The sequence below is a fragment of the Oreochromis niloticus genome, linkage group LG4 (assembly GCF_001858045.2).
Source record: "Oreochromis niloticus isolate F11D_XX linkage group LG4, O_niloticus_UMD_NMBU, whole genome shotgun sequence".
Classification (NCBI taxonomy): domain Eukaryota; kingdom Metazoa; phylum Chordata; class Actinopteri; order Cichliformes; family Cichlidae; genus Oreochromis; species Oreochromis niloticus.
This window is the reverse complement of record NC_031969.2, coordinates 13,785,232-13,798,237: the sequence shown is the minus strand read 5'-3', so window position 1 is coordinate 13,798,237 and position 13,006 is coordinate 13,785,232. Positions and strand designations below refer to the sequence as shown.

Genomic DNA, 13,006 nt, shown 5'->3' with positions numbered 1-13,006 from the left:
TTGAGTGAATACATTTGTCATTATAGTGTATATATTGTTTAAGTCTGCCTTAAAAAGGAGGTTCTGAGAAATATCAGTCCTCTAAAATGGTCATATATGTATGATTTGATAGTAAGATCACCCAACAAGGTCAAGCCTGGTTGTCTTTACCCTTGGAGTATCATCTGCTCCGCCCTACATGTTGACTGTGCGTCAAGTGCCTTGCAAAGGGATACATCTAAATTGCTGACTTTTTAAATATTGCATCTGACAAATAACAAAATACTATAATAATTAAAAAGAAAAACAATTAAAACAATACCGATACTGGTGAAAACAAAAGCTAACCGAACATTTTTGAACTTCAACTCTGGAAACTAGCTGAAAATAAACTGGATCAAAAACTAATTACAACTCATGGCCAATACAAAACTAGAATTCTAATGTGATAAAAATACAGTGATGTATTTATGTAGAATAAGTACAACTACAAGTAATGTAAAAGTCTTTTTATTCAACATTTTGTTTCAAGGCTTTGGGAAAGAAGAGGGGAATGGGAGGGGATTTATCAATACTTGGGGAGGCCCTCTACTTAATAAAGTCCGACCAAGGGCAAGAAAATGTATAATAAAAATGTTGGCTTTGTTTACACTCTGTTTTGGCTTTGAAAACTCGCCCATAAAGTGTGTGTGTGTGAATGTTCAATTACTTCTACACTTGCTTAATTAATGATAAACAAAATAAAACTACAAATAAGAAGTCAGCCCTTTCATATTTTCCTCCCATGTCATATTAGTAGTAGTAGTAGCGTCGCGTTTAAGACTGAAGTCTTTTGCGTCCTGTGGAGACAAAAAAAAAGCTGAGGTACAAAGTCGGCAAATTTTGGATGAATCTTTGCATCGGTCCCGTCCACATATCGAATGCGACTGGAAAAAACAGGAACTGAGAGAAGAGGGAAGAAATCCAACTTTTTCTTTTTAGTCAGTCTTCGAGGGTGAAGGAAGAGAAGCTTTGCTATGGTCCAGAGTTTAGAAATTAGATTTGCATTCTGTATTAGACTGACCAACAACGATAACTTTCTGGCTGACAAGAGGGCTGACGGAGGAAAAGTTCTCGAGGATAATGTATGGGAGAAAGAAAAAAAAAAAGCAATGGGATAATTAAGAGAAAGACTAGGACTTCTTGGAGTCTTGTGTGTTGCGTTTTTTGAGGTCACTCAGGTCCACTGGTGTGAAAGCTGCAAGAACAAAAGGAAACGAGTAGTTAATCAGCACGTCCTTTACCGATTTCATCTTTTAGTGTGATGGAAAAATAAACATTTGCTGGAACTTACAATGTAGATTAGGATTTGGGTTCTTCTCGACATACTCCTGTGGTCCACGGTCATTCCGGTCACTATTTTGCGTTGATCTTATGTCTCTGAGCACGCACTGCCAAGCTGCGAAATAAGCAAAAACAAAGAAGTTTTACTTAACGATGCACCTGAGCCATGTGCTGGCATTTTCTAACTTGCAAAGCGTTATTTCCAGACCTTTTAAAGTGCTTCAGTGTCAGAGCGTGGAAAATGAATTTTTGCTATCTTAAACCAAGTGCTTTTAACAATGTTTTGGAAGTAATCACTGAATTTAAATTGTGGTCAGTGGTCACTAACAAAGCATGAGCTACATTCCTGCTGTCCTACTATTTTATTTTACTCCTGCACGGTTGGCGTGGAGCACCCATAATTTTGATGTACATGAACAATGATAATAAAGGGCTTTCCTGTTCTATTCTATACAAGCCTTTTCTCAGACTTGAAGAGCATTAGAGACCCACAGAGTTTTGCTTTTTGCTGTGACATGAAATATCCTGGCAAGTGCCTGCAGATGAATAGTAAACAAATCCTACAAACACTGATTTTGTATTATTTCCTAAATTGTGGCAATCCTGCATTGTCATCTGGTGCAAACACAAATACCAAGGGCTCAACCATTCAGCCCCTGCACCATGATTGACATGACTGTGACTGGACAGCTGGGTAAAAAGCACGAAACTTGGAAGAATTTCTTTAGTGTGTGCACAACCTTAAAGTCCCCGAGTGTCCGTTTAATGGTACAATAGAGCTTATAAGAGCCGTGTTATGTAGGTGTTTACTGTCATGTCCAAGGGCATGCATGCTACTCTTCGTCAATGATCTGTCACAGAGATCTGGTGCACAGCAAACAGGTCACAATAGATGAAGAATTTCTTTCAAGCAGAATAAAAAATGTCCACTGTTTGTGCTTCTCATCTATGCTTTTTGATCAGTTTTCTTTGTGTTTGTGTTGTCTGTGTGTCTCTTTTAAGTCTTCTGTGGTTCCTTATCCCGATCAATCAGCATGCACAGTGTGTGTTTTGAGGACTACACTCAAGTGTGTCTTTGTAGCATATACATTGGCTTAACTCCCATAGTCCTTCTCTTTGTGTAGCCACAGAAACAGTGGACAGGCTGCCAGCAGGATCCTGTTTTGTTTATTGCATGCGGATAGGCAGAACAAGACTTAAACATGGCTGTCACTCCACATTACTGTGCTGATCTATAGGTGGCAGTGGCACGCAAAGATACTGATGTTCTCCAAGACAGACGATGGGTTTGTTAGGCCTCAAAGAGACCTGGCAACTTCTGATGAATAATACTAAACCATGAAATTTAAATGACCAGCTTTGACAACAATGAATACAGATTAACCAGTTACAAATACTGCTGGTAATAAGCGTCTTTTGCATTATAGAGACAAACATTTAACAAAAAATTATCAAAATGCAGTTTTATTTTTTAACTTAATCAGCTTTCATGCTCTAGAGGCTGTTTATTTTAATGTCTTGTGTAGCCCACTTGCTATTTGTTACCACTGTAATAGTTGCACAGTTTATAGTTAACTGAAAAGTAACAATTTTAACTCAACCTAAATGTGTCTTAGGTTCTGAAAGAATCTTTCTTTTCAGAATTAAATTAATTTGACAGGCAATTCAGTTTTAGTTTTCAAGGAGTTGCATTTAAAATCCCGAATGTTTTCATGAAGAGAGTTTGATACATCATTGTTAGACAGGCATACTTACTGTCGTGTATAAAGCGGACATTTTCTTCATGTGCCGGGGTGAAGAGCTCCCCACTGTTAGTAGGGGATCTGGGGCTTGAAGTCCTCTTGTAACTGTTCACCATCCTTGGAGCTGATGAGCTTCAGAAAACATGGAAATGTTAAAATTAGCACCACAGCACACAGTCAATTCATCTTTTAGTCTAAACTAAAGCTACCGCAGTTCAAAAGCACTAATTAAATGTGATCACGGGTATTTAAGTGCTTGTCTTTGGTCAAACCTGGTCATTCTGTTTGCAGTCTGTACTTGCTCCTCGCTCCTCTGTGGTGAGTGGAATTTAAGTATAAACAAACGTCCAGAAGTCCTCAGCTCAGTCCTGCCAGTAAACAATAGTGAGCGGGTAATTAATTCCCACATGACCTCAGAAGTCGGTTTTCAGCATTGGTTACTTTTAAGCTAATTGTACCGGCGGTGGTAATTCTGGTTAGTGGTTTTAGCTAGCTTCTGGCTTAACGCCCTTAAAACATAGTCTGTCATCCGATGAGTTCCGGTGACATTAGTGATATAACGAGTAAATCATGGTTACTGAGATTAACTAGTTTTAGTAAAGCTAATGTCAGGCAGGAGTTTGAAAATGAGAAACTAATATTGACGTTAGCTAAACAAGGAGCCATTGTTTACGTTTTGAGTCCAGTAGCTTCAGCAATGTTAGCATCGCTTTACAAACCGAAACCCAGCGTCTTAGACTTCCAGTGCCATTAAAAACCATTGTATCTAAACCAGTTTGTACTTTAGAGATACGCGTGCCCCAGCAGTTATGTCTGTGGGGGAAAATAACAACATATTTTTTCGACACGAGAATTTAGCATGTAGCTAGCTGACTGCTGAGTTTCATTGTCTTGTCGTAACGTTAGCTTGTAACAGCTACAATTTCATTCATTTCACTAGCGCAGGATAGGTATTAGAAAAAACCAAACATCAGCGCAATAGTGTATTTCCAGATGCACACTGAATGAGAGATAGGATATTCAACAAACCCGTGAATAAACACTCCTCCGGACGTGGCTGTATGGCGTTAGAGCTGGCTAAAACGTTGCCAATGCCAACCAAACATTTCCGGGAAAACAAACGGAAGTGATAGAGCCTCCAAACCAGGTGACTCGGGCAAATAAAAAAACAAGAAAAGCAAGCAAGCAAACAACAAACAAACAAAAAACGATGTTGCTAGAGAAATTGGAGTGGGCTAACCGCTACTTGGTTTGTTGCAGGTAATTATTACTATTATTATTATAGGCTATTTTATTTATTAATTTTTTTAGCACTCATTATTAGGCCCCTGCAGCCTTTCAACAGATGGATTGCCTGGTCAACCAAGTGGTTGCTCTTCATTTAAGAAACCAAGTGTTCCTCTGAGTCACTGTAAAAGTGTACCACTGCACACACACACACACACACACACACACAATCTGTCTTAAATTTGTCAGAAACATCGATCAGCGTTGTTTAAGTTATTTAGTTGTGTAGTATGTAGTTACTATAACTATTAGATTCACTTGAATGGCAAGAGATTTTTAGGGCTTTTCTTTTCCAACCTAATGCAACCTGTACCCCCCCCCCCCCAAACAAACAAACAAACAAACAAACAAACAAACAAACAAACAAACAAATCCCCAAACGTATCTTAACCCTTGCATTAAAACGTTGTGATTTAGCTAAATACCAGATAGTAGCTTTCTACAAAATGCCAATGACTGAAGTACTTTACTAGTGTACAAATAACTATGAACTTTGTAGTTCTTGTAATATAATTTCATTTTTCGTGAAGAGACCACAACAGAAAGTCAGTCAAATTAATAAAAGGATTCTTTATTTATGAAAATATACAAAAATAATCACTGAGCAAAAACATGATAAGACTTACACTGCTGGCATTTATATTCTTATACCAAAATAAATGAAAGTAATACATTAGGGGAAACACTGCAGGGTTACAAATCTTGTACAAGCTTGTGCTTTGGTGATTTTTTTTATTTATGACTGACTGATACTAAAGTATCAGTATCCATTTTGATGATCCTCTTACTGCCCAGCAGTAAAGAAACTCTTTCTATGAGACACAATTTTCAGAGTTCATCCAGCAATGTAAAAACTGCCTAACACTAACACATCAGATAAATAACCAAAACTGAAATAATCCTGAAAGTCAAACATTTCTCCAGACAGTCAGACTATATGTGACAAACACGTTTTGCTTCCATGTTCCATGTTGCGCCATAGTGCTGAAACTGGTATGACAAATAAACACATAAAAATAAAGTCAGATATAATGAAATAAAATAAAAATAACCACCAGAAAAAAAAGAAGCTTACTGGAGTATCGCTTTGAGGCAATAATTTACAATAATACACCTGCAGGTGTTTGTACTACTTTTGAAACGAGCAAACACAATCTTGCTTTACGGGATCGGTCGTGAAGTGAGCTGTGGTGGAAATGTTCTGCTCCGGCTCCTCATCTTCTTTCTGTAGTCTTTGTTTGCTTTCCTTTGGATCCACCCGGTATCCAATCAGACGCAGCCAGTCTCAAACAGTTTGGCGAGGTCTTTGCACTCTGGGTCGATGAGGTCTGCGGGCTTCTCTCCACTTTCATTCTCTGCCTCTGTGCTGGCGCCCATTGATAGCAGATATCTGAGTAGAAAATGAAGTACATATTGATATTAAAATAAAAGGTATACATATTACAAAAGTGCATGAATACATGCCATAGTTAATCATTTGTGCATCTAATCTTTAAATGGGTTTGATTTGTGATGTGACATTAGAATATAGAGTCAACTTTCAAAGTCGTAGTGGTGAACCTCTGTGTTAATTCCCTTCCCAGAAATGTCCCCCACTTCTGCTAATCTGACGCTTCTTTCATGCTGTATGCTGTGCACTGTGATGATGATGGTATGATGGTGATGTCACTTTTTCATGTGGGTGCTGTTTGTTTATGCCAGCATCAGCTGTCACATGCAAACTACATGGGTCATGTAAAAATAGGTTTTGTCTGCAGAGGTTATTTTTGTAGCACATTTGTATATGCTACAGGTGCAATGGTTAACACATTTCCTTGGCAAGCGAAAGGTTGCTGGTTCGATTCCAGCTGGAGAGACAGATCCCCCTTTGGGCTTGCATCAGGAAGGGCATCTGTGTAAAGCGCTGCCAAATCAAACATGCCAAGCTACCGGATGTGGCGCCCCCTGGTGGCAAGAGAGCAACCGCTTCTTCTTCTAATAACCCTCCAGCTGCTCTATATTTACATAAGTGTGAACTTTTGGTTAAAAAGTCACATGTTACCTGGCAATTTCTGGGTAGCCGTCACTGCAGGCCATGTGGAGCGGCGTCCAGCCGTCCTCATCTCTCTGATGGACATCGGCGCCATATTTAACCAGCAGCTTCACCACCTCCAGGTTCCCTGTTAGCACAGCCTCATGTAGTGCTGCCATACCTGCACAAAGCAGCAATAATCAGTTCCCTCGCAGTCAGTGCGGTTAGCACACTGTTTAACATCAAAACTCTCACTCATTAGTGAAGCTAGCACTGCTTTTAACAACAACAACAATAAATATACATATATTTTAAGAGACTTTGGATGTGAGTACCTGCAGACAAAAAAATCAAAGCTGTGGAGATATTGCTCACCTGAGTGGAACACCGTATCCACACGAACTTTCCTCGCTCTCATGAACCGACCAATCTGCTCCAGGTCTCCCCGTCTAACAATATCCTGGAAGATGATGTCATTGGGGAAGTGCACTGTCCTCTTGGCGGGTGCGACAGGAATTACAGGTGCAGGCTTTTCCTGTGCTTGTGTGCCACGTGTGGAGCTGTACCGTGACCCTTTGCTGTATGAAGGGACGTATGCTGATGCAGGCGTGTAAGTGGACGTGTGGTGTGACGGGGTGTAATATGTGGTGCTGGACTGTGTCGGTTTGTACTTTGAGGCGGACGTGTATGAGGATGTGTACGGTGGCGGTGTGTAATATGAGGGGGTGTACTGGGTGGGAGTGTGGTAAGTTGGTGTGTACTGTGAGCTGCGTGCGTACGTAGACGCCGGCACACGGTAGCTGTACTTCATGCCTGCAATGGTTGCAGCTCGTCTCCCTCTAGTCTTTTAGGTCAGAAGGAGGGAAGTGAGAAATCCAAGGGAATGCAACAATCCAGTAAAAAGACCAGTATCCTTTGCTCTGTGTCCTATTTGTCCTCTCCCCACTTGTCCTTTATCCTTTTACGAGCCTTTTTCAGATCCTTTACTTTGTTCTGCTCTGTCCACATCCACTTCTTTTCGCTTGTGTGGTCATCCTTTTTCTCACCAATGGCTCATTTCTCTTGCCCGAATTACAATTTAGCTGTTGCACAGTATTATTTGCTGTTACACAAGGCTGCGATCTGTTGGGAGCAAGCAGGAGAGGATCCTTTTATATCCTCTGTAGTGCTATTTCAAGGTCCAATATCCAGTGACTTCAGCTTACAAATGAGTGGCCCTTGTGCGCCTCCTCCCACCGTGTGGTCACATGGCCACTGACACTGCCCTCACCAAGGGATCATAAAAAATGTTGACAACCAAAATGTTCTCCTCACTCGAGACTTAAATGTTCCCTCGTAAACATCGAAACTATGGTAAACATGATTGGTAAATATTGCCCCGAGGAAGAAGACTGGACCTCAATGGCACGTGTGATTTCCCAATCATGTAGTCGATCTGTCTGCTTACATTATATCCTATGGTGCAGTCTAATTGTAGGTATACTAGAGTCATTAAAAATAGTGTTTTTACTTTGTGTGCTCTTGTTCTTTCTCATATTACCCGTTGACCTAAAGGACACCTCGTGCTTGCCCTTTGCACCCAGACTAGATAAACCATCTTCTGAAGAGGTCGCATGTGGGCATGTAGCCATGACCAGCTGAGGAGCCAAATGATATGTAACCTCTTCCCGCAAATGCTAGTAAAAAGTCACAAGGTTGAAAGAAATGCAGCTATTTACAACAAATCATCTGCTAAAAAGTGTTAAACAGAGAAGATCCCTCAACGGGAAGCACGTAAAATCCACAAATTCAGACTGTAAGCAGGATGTTTAAGTGTGGACTAGCAGGCTCACACCGTGGAGTCACATGCATACTGTACGTGTAAATGGTGGCGGAACGCTGTGGTAGTGGGCCCAGCTGTCCAGATTTCTAAGTGGGGCAGAGCTGGTTATAACTGGTTCACAAAACCTTTGGAAGTGAGACTTGGGCATTTCACAGATGCTGCCAGCGTGACAGAGGAACTAGCTGATGGATGCCATCCTCAGGAGTTTGATTTTCCAAGGTCGGCCATTCAAGTTACACGCGCTTAAATGTTTGGGCTTCATATTTTTCTCATTTTTACACTGTGTTTAATTCATTTTTTCATTTTCATACACCATCAGAAATGCTTTAAAGTGGCTAAATATAGAAAACATGTTATTAGAATATCACACAATATTTAGGGACAGTCTTTAAAAAAATATTTCCATTGAGGTGTACACAACTGGAGAAGGTAATAATCAGCCAAGATCTGCTATGTTATTCATCACCTCCTTCTTCTTCCTACTGATATCTAAAGTGTGTGTGTGTGTGTGTGTGTGCACAAAAAACAGAAACTTCAAACACCTGTTAGTATCTGAATGTGCCAGCTGCCAGGTTTCACTGTCTCTTATGGCACTAGGGGGGCGGGGGGTTCAAGGGTGTCCCTGAACAATAATGATGCCCCTTCCAGCTTCTCCTGCTCTTGCTATGCGGCAGTGTTCTCACCAGAAAAAACAGGCACCAAATGTCAGAGTGAGGTTTCACACTTTATGACTTCTTGCTATACATAGAGTCAGGCCGCCTTTCCACCGCCTACCTGCTCTTTAGAGTTCATGTTATGATCTGTCAAATTACCAACAAGTCAGAGCTGAAAACATTCAGGAGAATGGAAAGTGGTAAACACTTTCCACAAGACTGATGGGAAACAGACTATTCTTATCTTCTCGTCTTTTTAGTTCGGTGGCAAAATTTATATGAGGTTGCCTCCTCCCTGCTAGAACCTCTTAGTAACTATAAATAATATGCAGTAAAATAAAATTAGTGACGTTCCCTTGGTTCAGGGAGGTTGTGCCAGAAATATTATCTAAAATGATCTACTAAAAGGAATCAGACCTCTGCCAAGGCAGGCAGCTCATTCACTGGGAAGTACTTTTAAGGGACAGTAATGAATTTGACAAACATTTATTTTGTTCTCTTTAAACATAATTTAAGAGGTTTGTAGTATATCAACATCTGATTGGACAAACATTGTGTAGGAGTAGGTAATGAATAAGAGGAACTGATTTGTAAATAACTGGACATGAATAAGTTGAGTTATTATATAATATTAAACCAAAGCATCTCATTGTCTTTCTCTTTCTCTCTGAAAATGCTACCTTTAAAGATGTAACACACTTTGCACTTAAAAGAAAGGAAGATGTGAGGTCACAGGTCAAACATGACATGATACTTGGATGCAAACTATGATGTTATATTTAGAATCTCTCTTTCTATATATATAAGTATTATTTCCTATAAGCTGCCAATAGAAAGGCAGTAGAATTTTAAGCACAGTTTTAAAGGAATATTATATTATATTATATTATATTATATTATATTATATTATATTATAAAGAAGACATTTCATAAAAAGACATTTTATGAAAGTTTGTCCTTATTTGACCTTGAAGGGGAGGTCAGAGGTCAAATGTAACTTTCTATACATTATGTTGACAATACAAACCACACTTGTAAAATAATGCTTTTTCACAATTTTTGACCAATAAATCATTCAGTTATTAAGTTGACCTTGAGGACCTCTGTTGATGTAAGACAAAATTCTAACAGATTGCTGACATGACCCCACTCCAACAGCCTTACAAAGTTGAATCAGCATTCATTTAAAATTCTTCGAGCCATTGTTTATACAGAAAACCCATGAAAACCAAAAACATGACCTCCTTGGTGGAGGTAATGGTATTTGCATTGTTTTTCAAGTCCCTCTGTGGTGTTGTAAATGTGGTCGGAAGCCCCTGATCTCATCGATCCCAACACGTGGCTTTGTCTTTTCGTGATGTGGTATTCGCTTCCTATTATTAAAATAAAACTGAAACAAGGGAAAGCACATTGTATGACTTTACCTTCCAGTCTTAATGAATTAACTTTCATTTGTCATTGACTCTGTTGAATTACAAGCAGCAGCCTTCTGACATTTAAACAATGAAAAAGACAATGTTCCAGATTTTACTTAAATAAAAATGTAGCATTAAATAAAAAAGATAATGATCTAAATCACACTGCGCACACAACCACATCGAAAAGCTGTAGTTTCTAACCTGTGAACGAAATAAACAGTTCGACCCGAAGCTGAAGTCGAAACCATGTTATTTTTTTCTTCAAGAGTTGGCCGATACATGCCGCAAAGACCGCCAGCTACGCGCGCCTCCACACTTCACCGCCTCACGTGATGCAGGTAAGTGGCAGGTTGGATGTGATGTCTAAAAATAAGAGCTGTGAAGCGTCCTGTCTGTGTATAGCATGTTATGAATGCAGGCTGCCACCCTCATAAACAGTGCAGTTTAGAAAGGTCAGTGTAACTCAAGTAAGTCACATTAAGTTTTATTTTGCTAATTCTGACTGAATAATCATAACTCTGGCCGAATTTAGTCGTCTGCTCCTCTTATTTGGCTGTAAAATCCTTTTCTCATAAAGCAGCCTGCTGTGCAGGGCATATGCAGTCCCATGGGTGACAACAGGGTCAGTGGTATGTTTCAGACCTGGATCGCTGGATGGTAAGCGCTGCAGGGATTAGTGTCTGTCTGGATCTCCACAGGCCCAATGAGAAATACTCACTTGGTCTGAAAAGTATCCGGTTACGGCACGCGCGGTGGGCTGAAAAAAAGGAGCTGTAATCTAAATCAGGATGCAGTAATCCTTTGTCATTTAGTGAAAAGTGTGCTGTGGAGGTGGATCTTGGGAAAGTCAAAGTGAGAAGCTCCAGCAAAATACACTAAATCCTGCTTGCTTGAACTGTATGAGTTAGTGATATCCAGTGTCAGCATAAGAAAAACAAATACATTATTGTTTCTGGATGTTTAGCATTACACAAATACAGAAAAGCACATCACAAATCCACAATAATAGAAGCCTACAAACAAACTGAAGCACAGTTACAATTGTTCTAAATGAAAACTGAGTCTTTGAGCTAATAACAACACTCTTTTACACCACAACATTACGACTCCCAGCCCTACAAGTTGGGTAAAAAATTAAAGAAAAAAAAAGGGTCATTATGAATTTGCAGGCTGTGTAGCATCTCCTCTTCTTTTAACAGCAGTTTCTAAACAGCTGATCCAGATGTTTTCAGTTGGTGAAAGGTCTGGCTTTAAGACATCCAACACTGATTTTTAGATTTTTAGCCTCGTCCTTTGTGCACGGAGATTTCTCCAGATTCTCAGTCTTTTGATGATATTATGCACTTCAATTTCATCCAAAAGATTATTTAAGTTATTTCATTCACAGTTTAATTTAACTATATAGCACCAAATCATAGCAACTCTACTGCAGATGATGATGCATTAAAAGTCTTTGAACTTTTACATTAAGGAACATTATTTTTTAATTGTTCCATAATTTATGAGCAGTTTTTGCAATCGGTGAACCTGTGCCCGTCTTCTGAGATAATCTGCCTCTCTAAGATACTTTCTTTCATACCCAGCAATATCACTGATTTGTTGCCACTTGTCCTAATTAGTTGCAAAAAGTTCCTCGAGCTGTTTTTTTTTTAATGTTGCTAACCTTTCCAGCCTTTTGTTCCTCCATCCCAAATTCTTCAAGATGTCAAAATGAGGTGGTGTTTTTCATGAAATAGTAAAATTCAAACATTTGACATGTTTTATGTCTTCTGTTGTGAACAAAATATGGGTTCATGATATTTGTATATCACTGCATTCTGGTTTCCTTTTTGTTTTACAATTTGCTAACATCCCAGCTGTTCTGAATTTAGGTTCTTTACACAGCAGCTTATTGTTAATATTTTTGCTTTTGCTCAGAGAGGTCCACAAACTATGAGTTTGCAGATTGGAAATTCTGAGAACTGACCTTTAAAAATGAAAAACTGCAGACTACACACCCTGCAACTTTGTCTGCTTCCCAAAAATGAAAATCACTGTTGTGATGCACTGGAGGCAATCCAGCGGCCATTGGAGAAACACAAGTGCAAGGGGGCATGACAGGACTTCCTGGGATTGGTTTAATTATAGCAGCAATGCTGACAATAGTCCAGAGGTGCATGAGAAGATATTAGGTGGATGCTATTAGGTGGAAAGATTGGCCAAATTTATATTGGAGTAAGGTTTTAGATGTTTAGAGGCCCATTCCTGGGACTTTTTGATCATACCTTGTGTCGTCCCTGGGAGTGCATCACATCCCCTGTAACCCTCTTCTTTTCAGTCAAAAGCAAAGTCAGTCAGTGCCTCTGGGGTAACATATCCATAACTTCTCTTCATTGTGATATTTTTGTCTGAAGGTCATTAGGTTGAAATAAAAAAATAAAGACAAAAAACAAAAACAAGCAAACAAAGAAACAAAACCATACCAGAACACTATGGCTTTGAGGTCAGTATTGCTTTCATTAAAATTCGTTCAACTTTTCATCTTAAAGTAAACAACATAGAAGAACTTAATACCAATATTTCTAAGTAAAAGCCTATTTTATCGAGCAGCACACATTACCATGAATGCTGACGACATCAAATAGAATTCATAAACATATTCACACAGAGTCTCGTGAGCAGATTAGATGAGCCAAGCAAAACTAAATTGAGCCATTTGCTGTTGAAAATGAGACCAACTGCCATCTGGCCCTGCATACATGGCGTGACCGTCATGGCTCCCATTCCTCTGG

The 13,006-nt window shown here is 39.5% G+C and overlaps 2 protein-coding genes and 1 long non-coding RNA gene across 3 annotated transcripts in view; 1 reads left to right on the top strand and 2 right to left on the bottom strand.

Moving 5' to 3' along the window:
- Positions 1-473: 473 nt before the first annotated feature.
- On the bottom strand, positions 474-4,194 carry mcrip1 (MAPK regulated corepressor interacting protein 1). Its single transcript, XM_003453993.4, has 5 exons — positions 4,074-4,194; positions 3,317-3,412; positions 3,058-3,176; positions 1,313-1,417; positions 474-1,216 (listed from the first exon to the last, which is right to left on the bottom strand). The coding sequence occupies exons 2-5, from the start codon at positions 3,322-3,324 to the stop codon at positions 1,152-1,154; spliced, it is 297 nt and encodes a 98-aa protein (XP_003454041.1). The 5' UTR covers positions 3,325-3,412; positions 4,074-4,194; the 3' UTR covers positions 474-1,151.
- LOC112846783 (uncharacterized) overlaps positions 4,176-13,006 on the top strand; it is a 13,447-nt gene continuing 4,616 nt past the window's right edge. Inside the window, exons 1-2 of the long non-coding RNA XR_003219937.1 lie at positions 4,176-4,304; positions 10,502-10,573. This is a non-coding gene — a long non-coding RNA (uncharacterized LOC112846783). The remainder of the gene's footprint in view (positions 4,305-10,501; positions 10,574-13,006) is intronic.
- ppp1r27a (protein phosphatase 1, regulatory subunit 27a) lies at positions 4,882-9,348 on the bottom strand. Its single transcript, XM_003454023.5, has 3 exons — positions 6,718-9,348; positions 6,373-6,523; positions 4,882-5,721 (listed from the first exon to the last, which is right to left on the bottom strand). The coding sequence occupies exons 1-3, from the start codon at positions 7,151-7,153 to the stop codon at positions 5,601-5,603; spliced, it is 708 nt and encodes a 235-aa protein (XP_003454071.1). The 5' UTR covers positions 7,154-9,348; the 3' UTR covers positions 4,882-5,600.

Excerpts from the sequence above, each read along its gene's own strand:
- ppp1r27a (XM_003454023.5), bottom strand. The coding sequence starts at position 7,153 with ATGAAGTACAGCTACCGTGTGCCGGCGTCTACGTACGCACGCAGCTCA. Across the intron at positions 6,524-6,717 it reads GGATACGGTGTTCCACTCAG|GTATGGCAGCACTACATGAG; the intron begins GTGAGCAATATC and ends TGCTTTGTGCAG. Across the intron at positions 5,722-6,372 it reads GGCTACCCAGAAATTGCCAG|ATATCTGCTATCAATGGGCG; the intron begins GTAACATGTGAC and ends TTTTCTACTCAG.
- mcrip1 (XM_003453993.4), bottom strand. Across the intron at positions 1,418-3,057 it reads TGTCCGCTTTATACACGACA|CTTGGCAGTGCGTGCTCAGA; the intron begins GTAAGTATGCCT and ends CTTATTTCGCAG. Across the intron at positions 1,217-1,312 it reads CCCAAATCCTAATCTACATT|CTTTCACACCAGTGGACCTG; the intron begins GTAAGTTCCAGC and ends TTGTTCTTGCAG.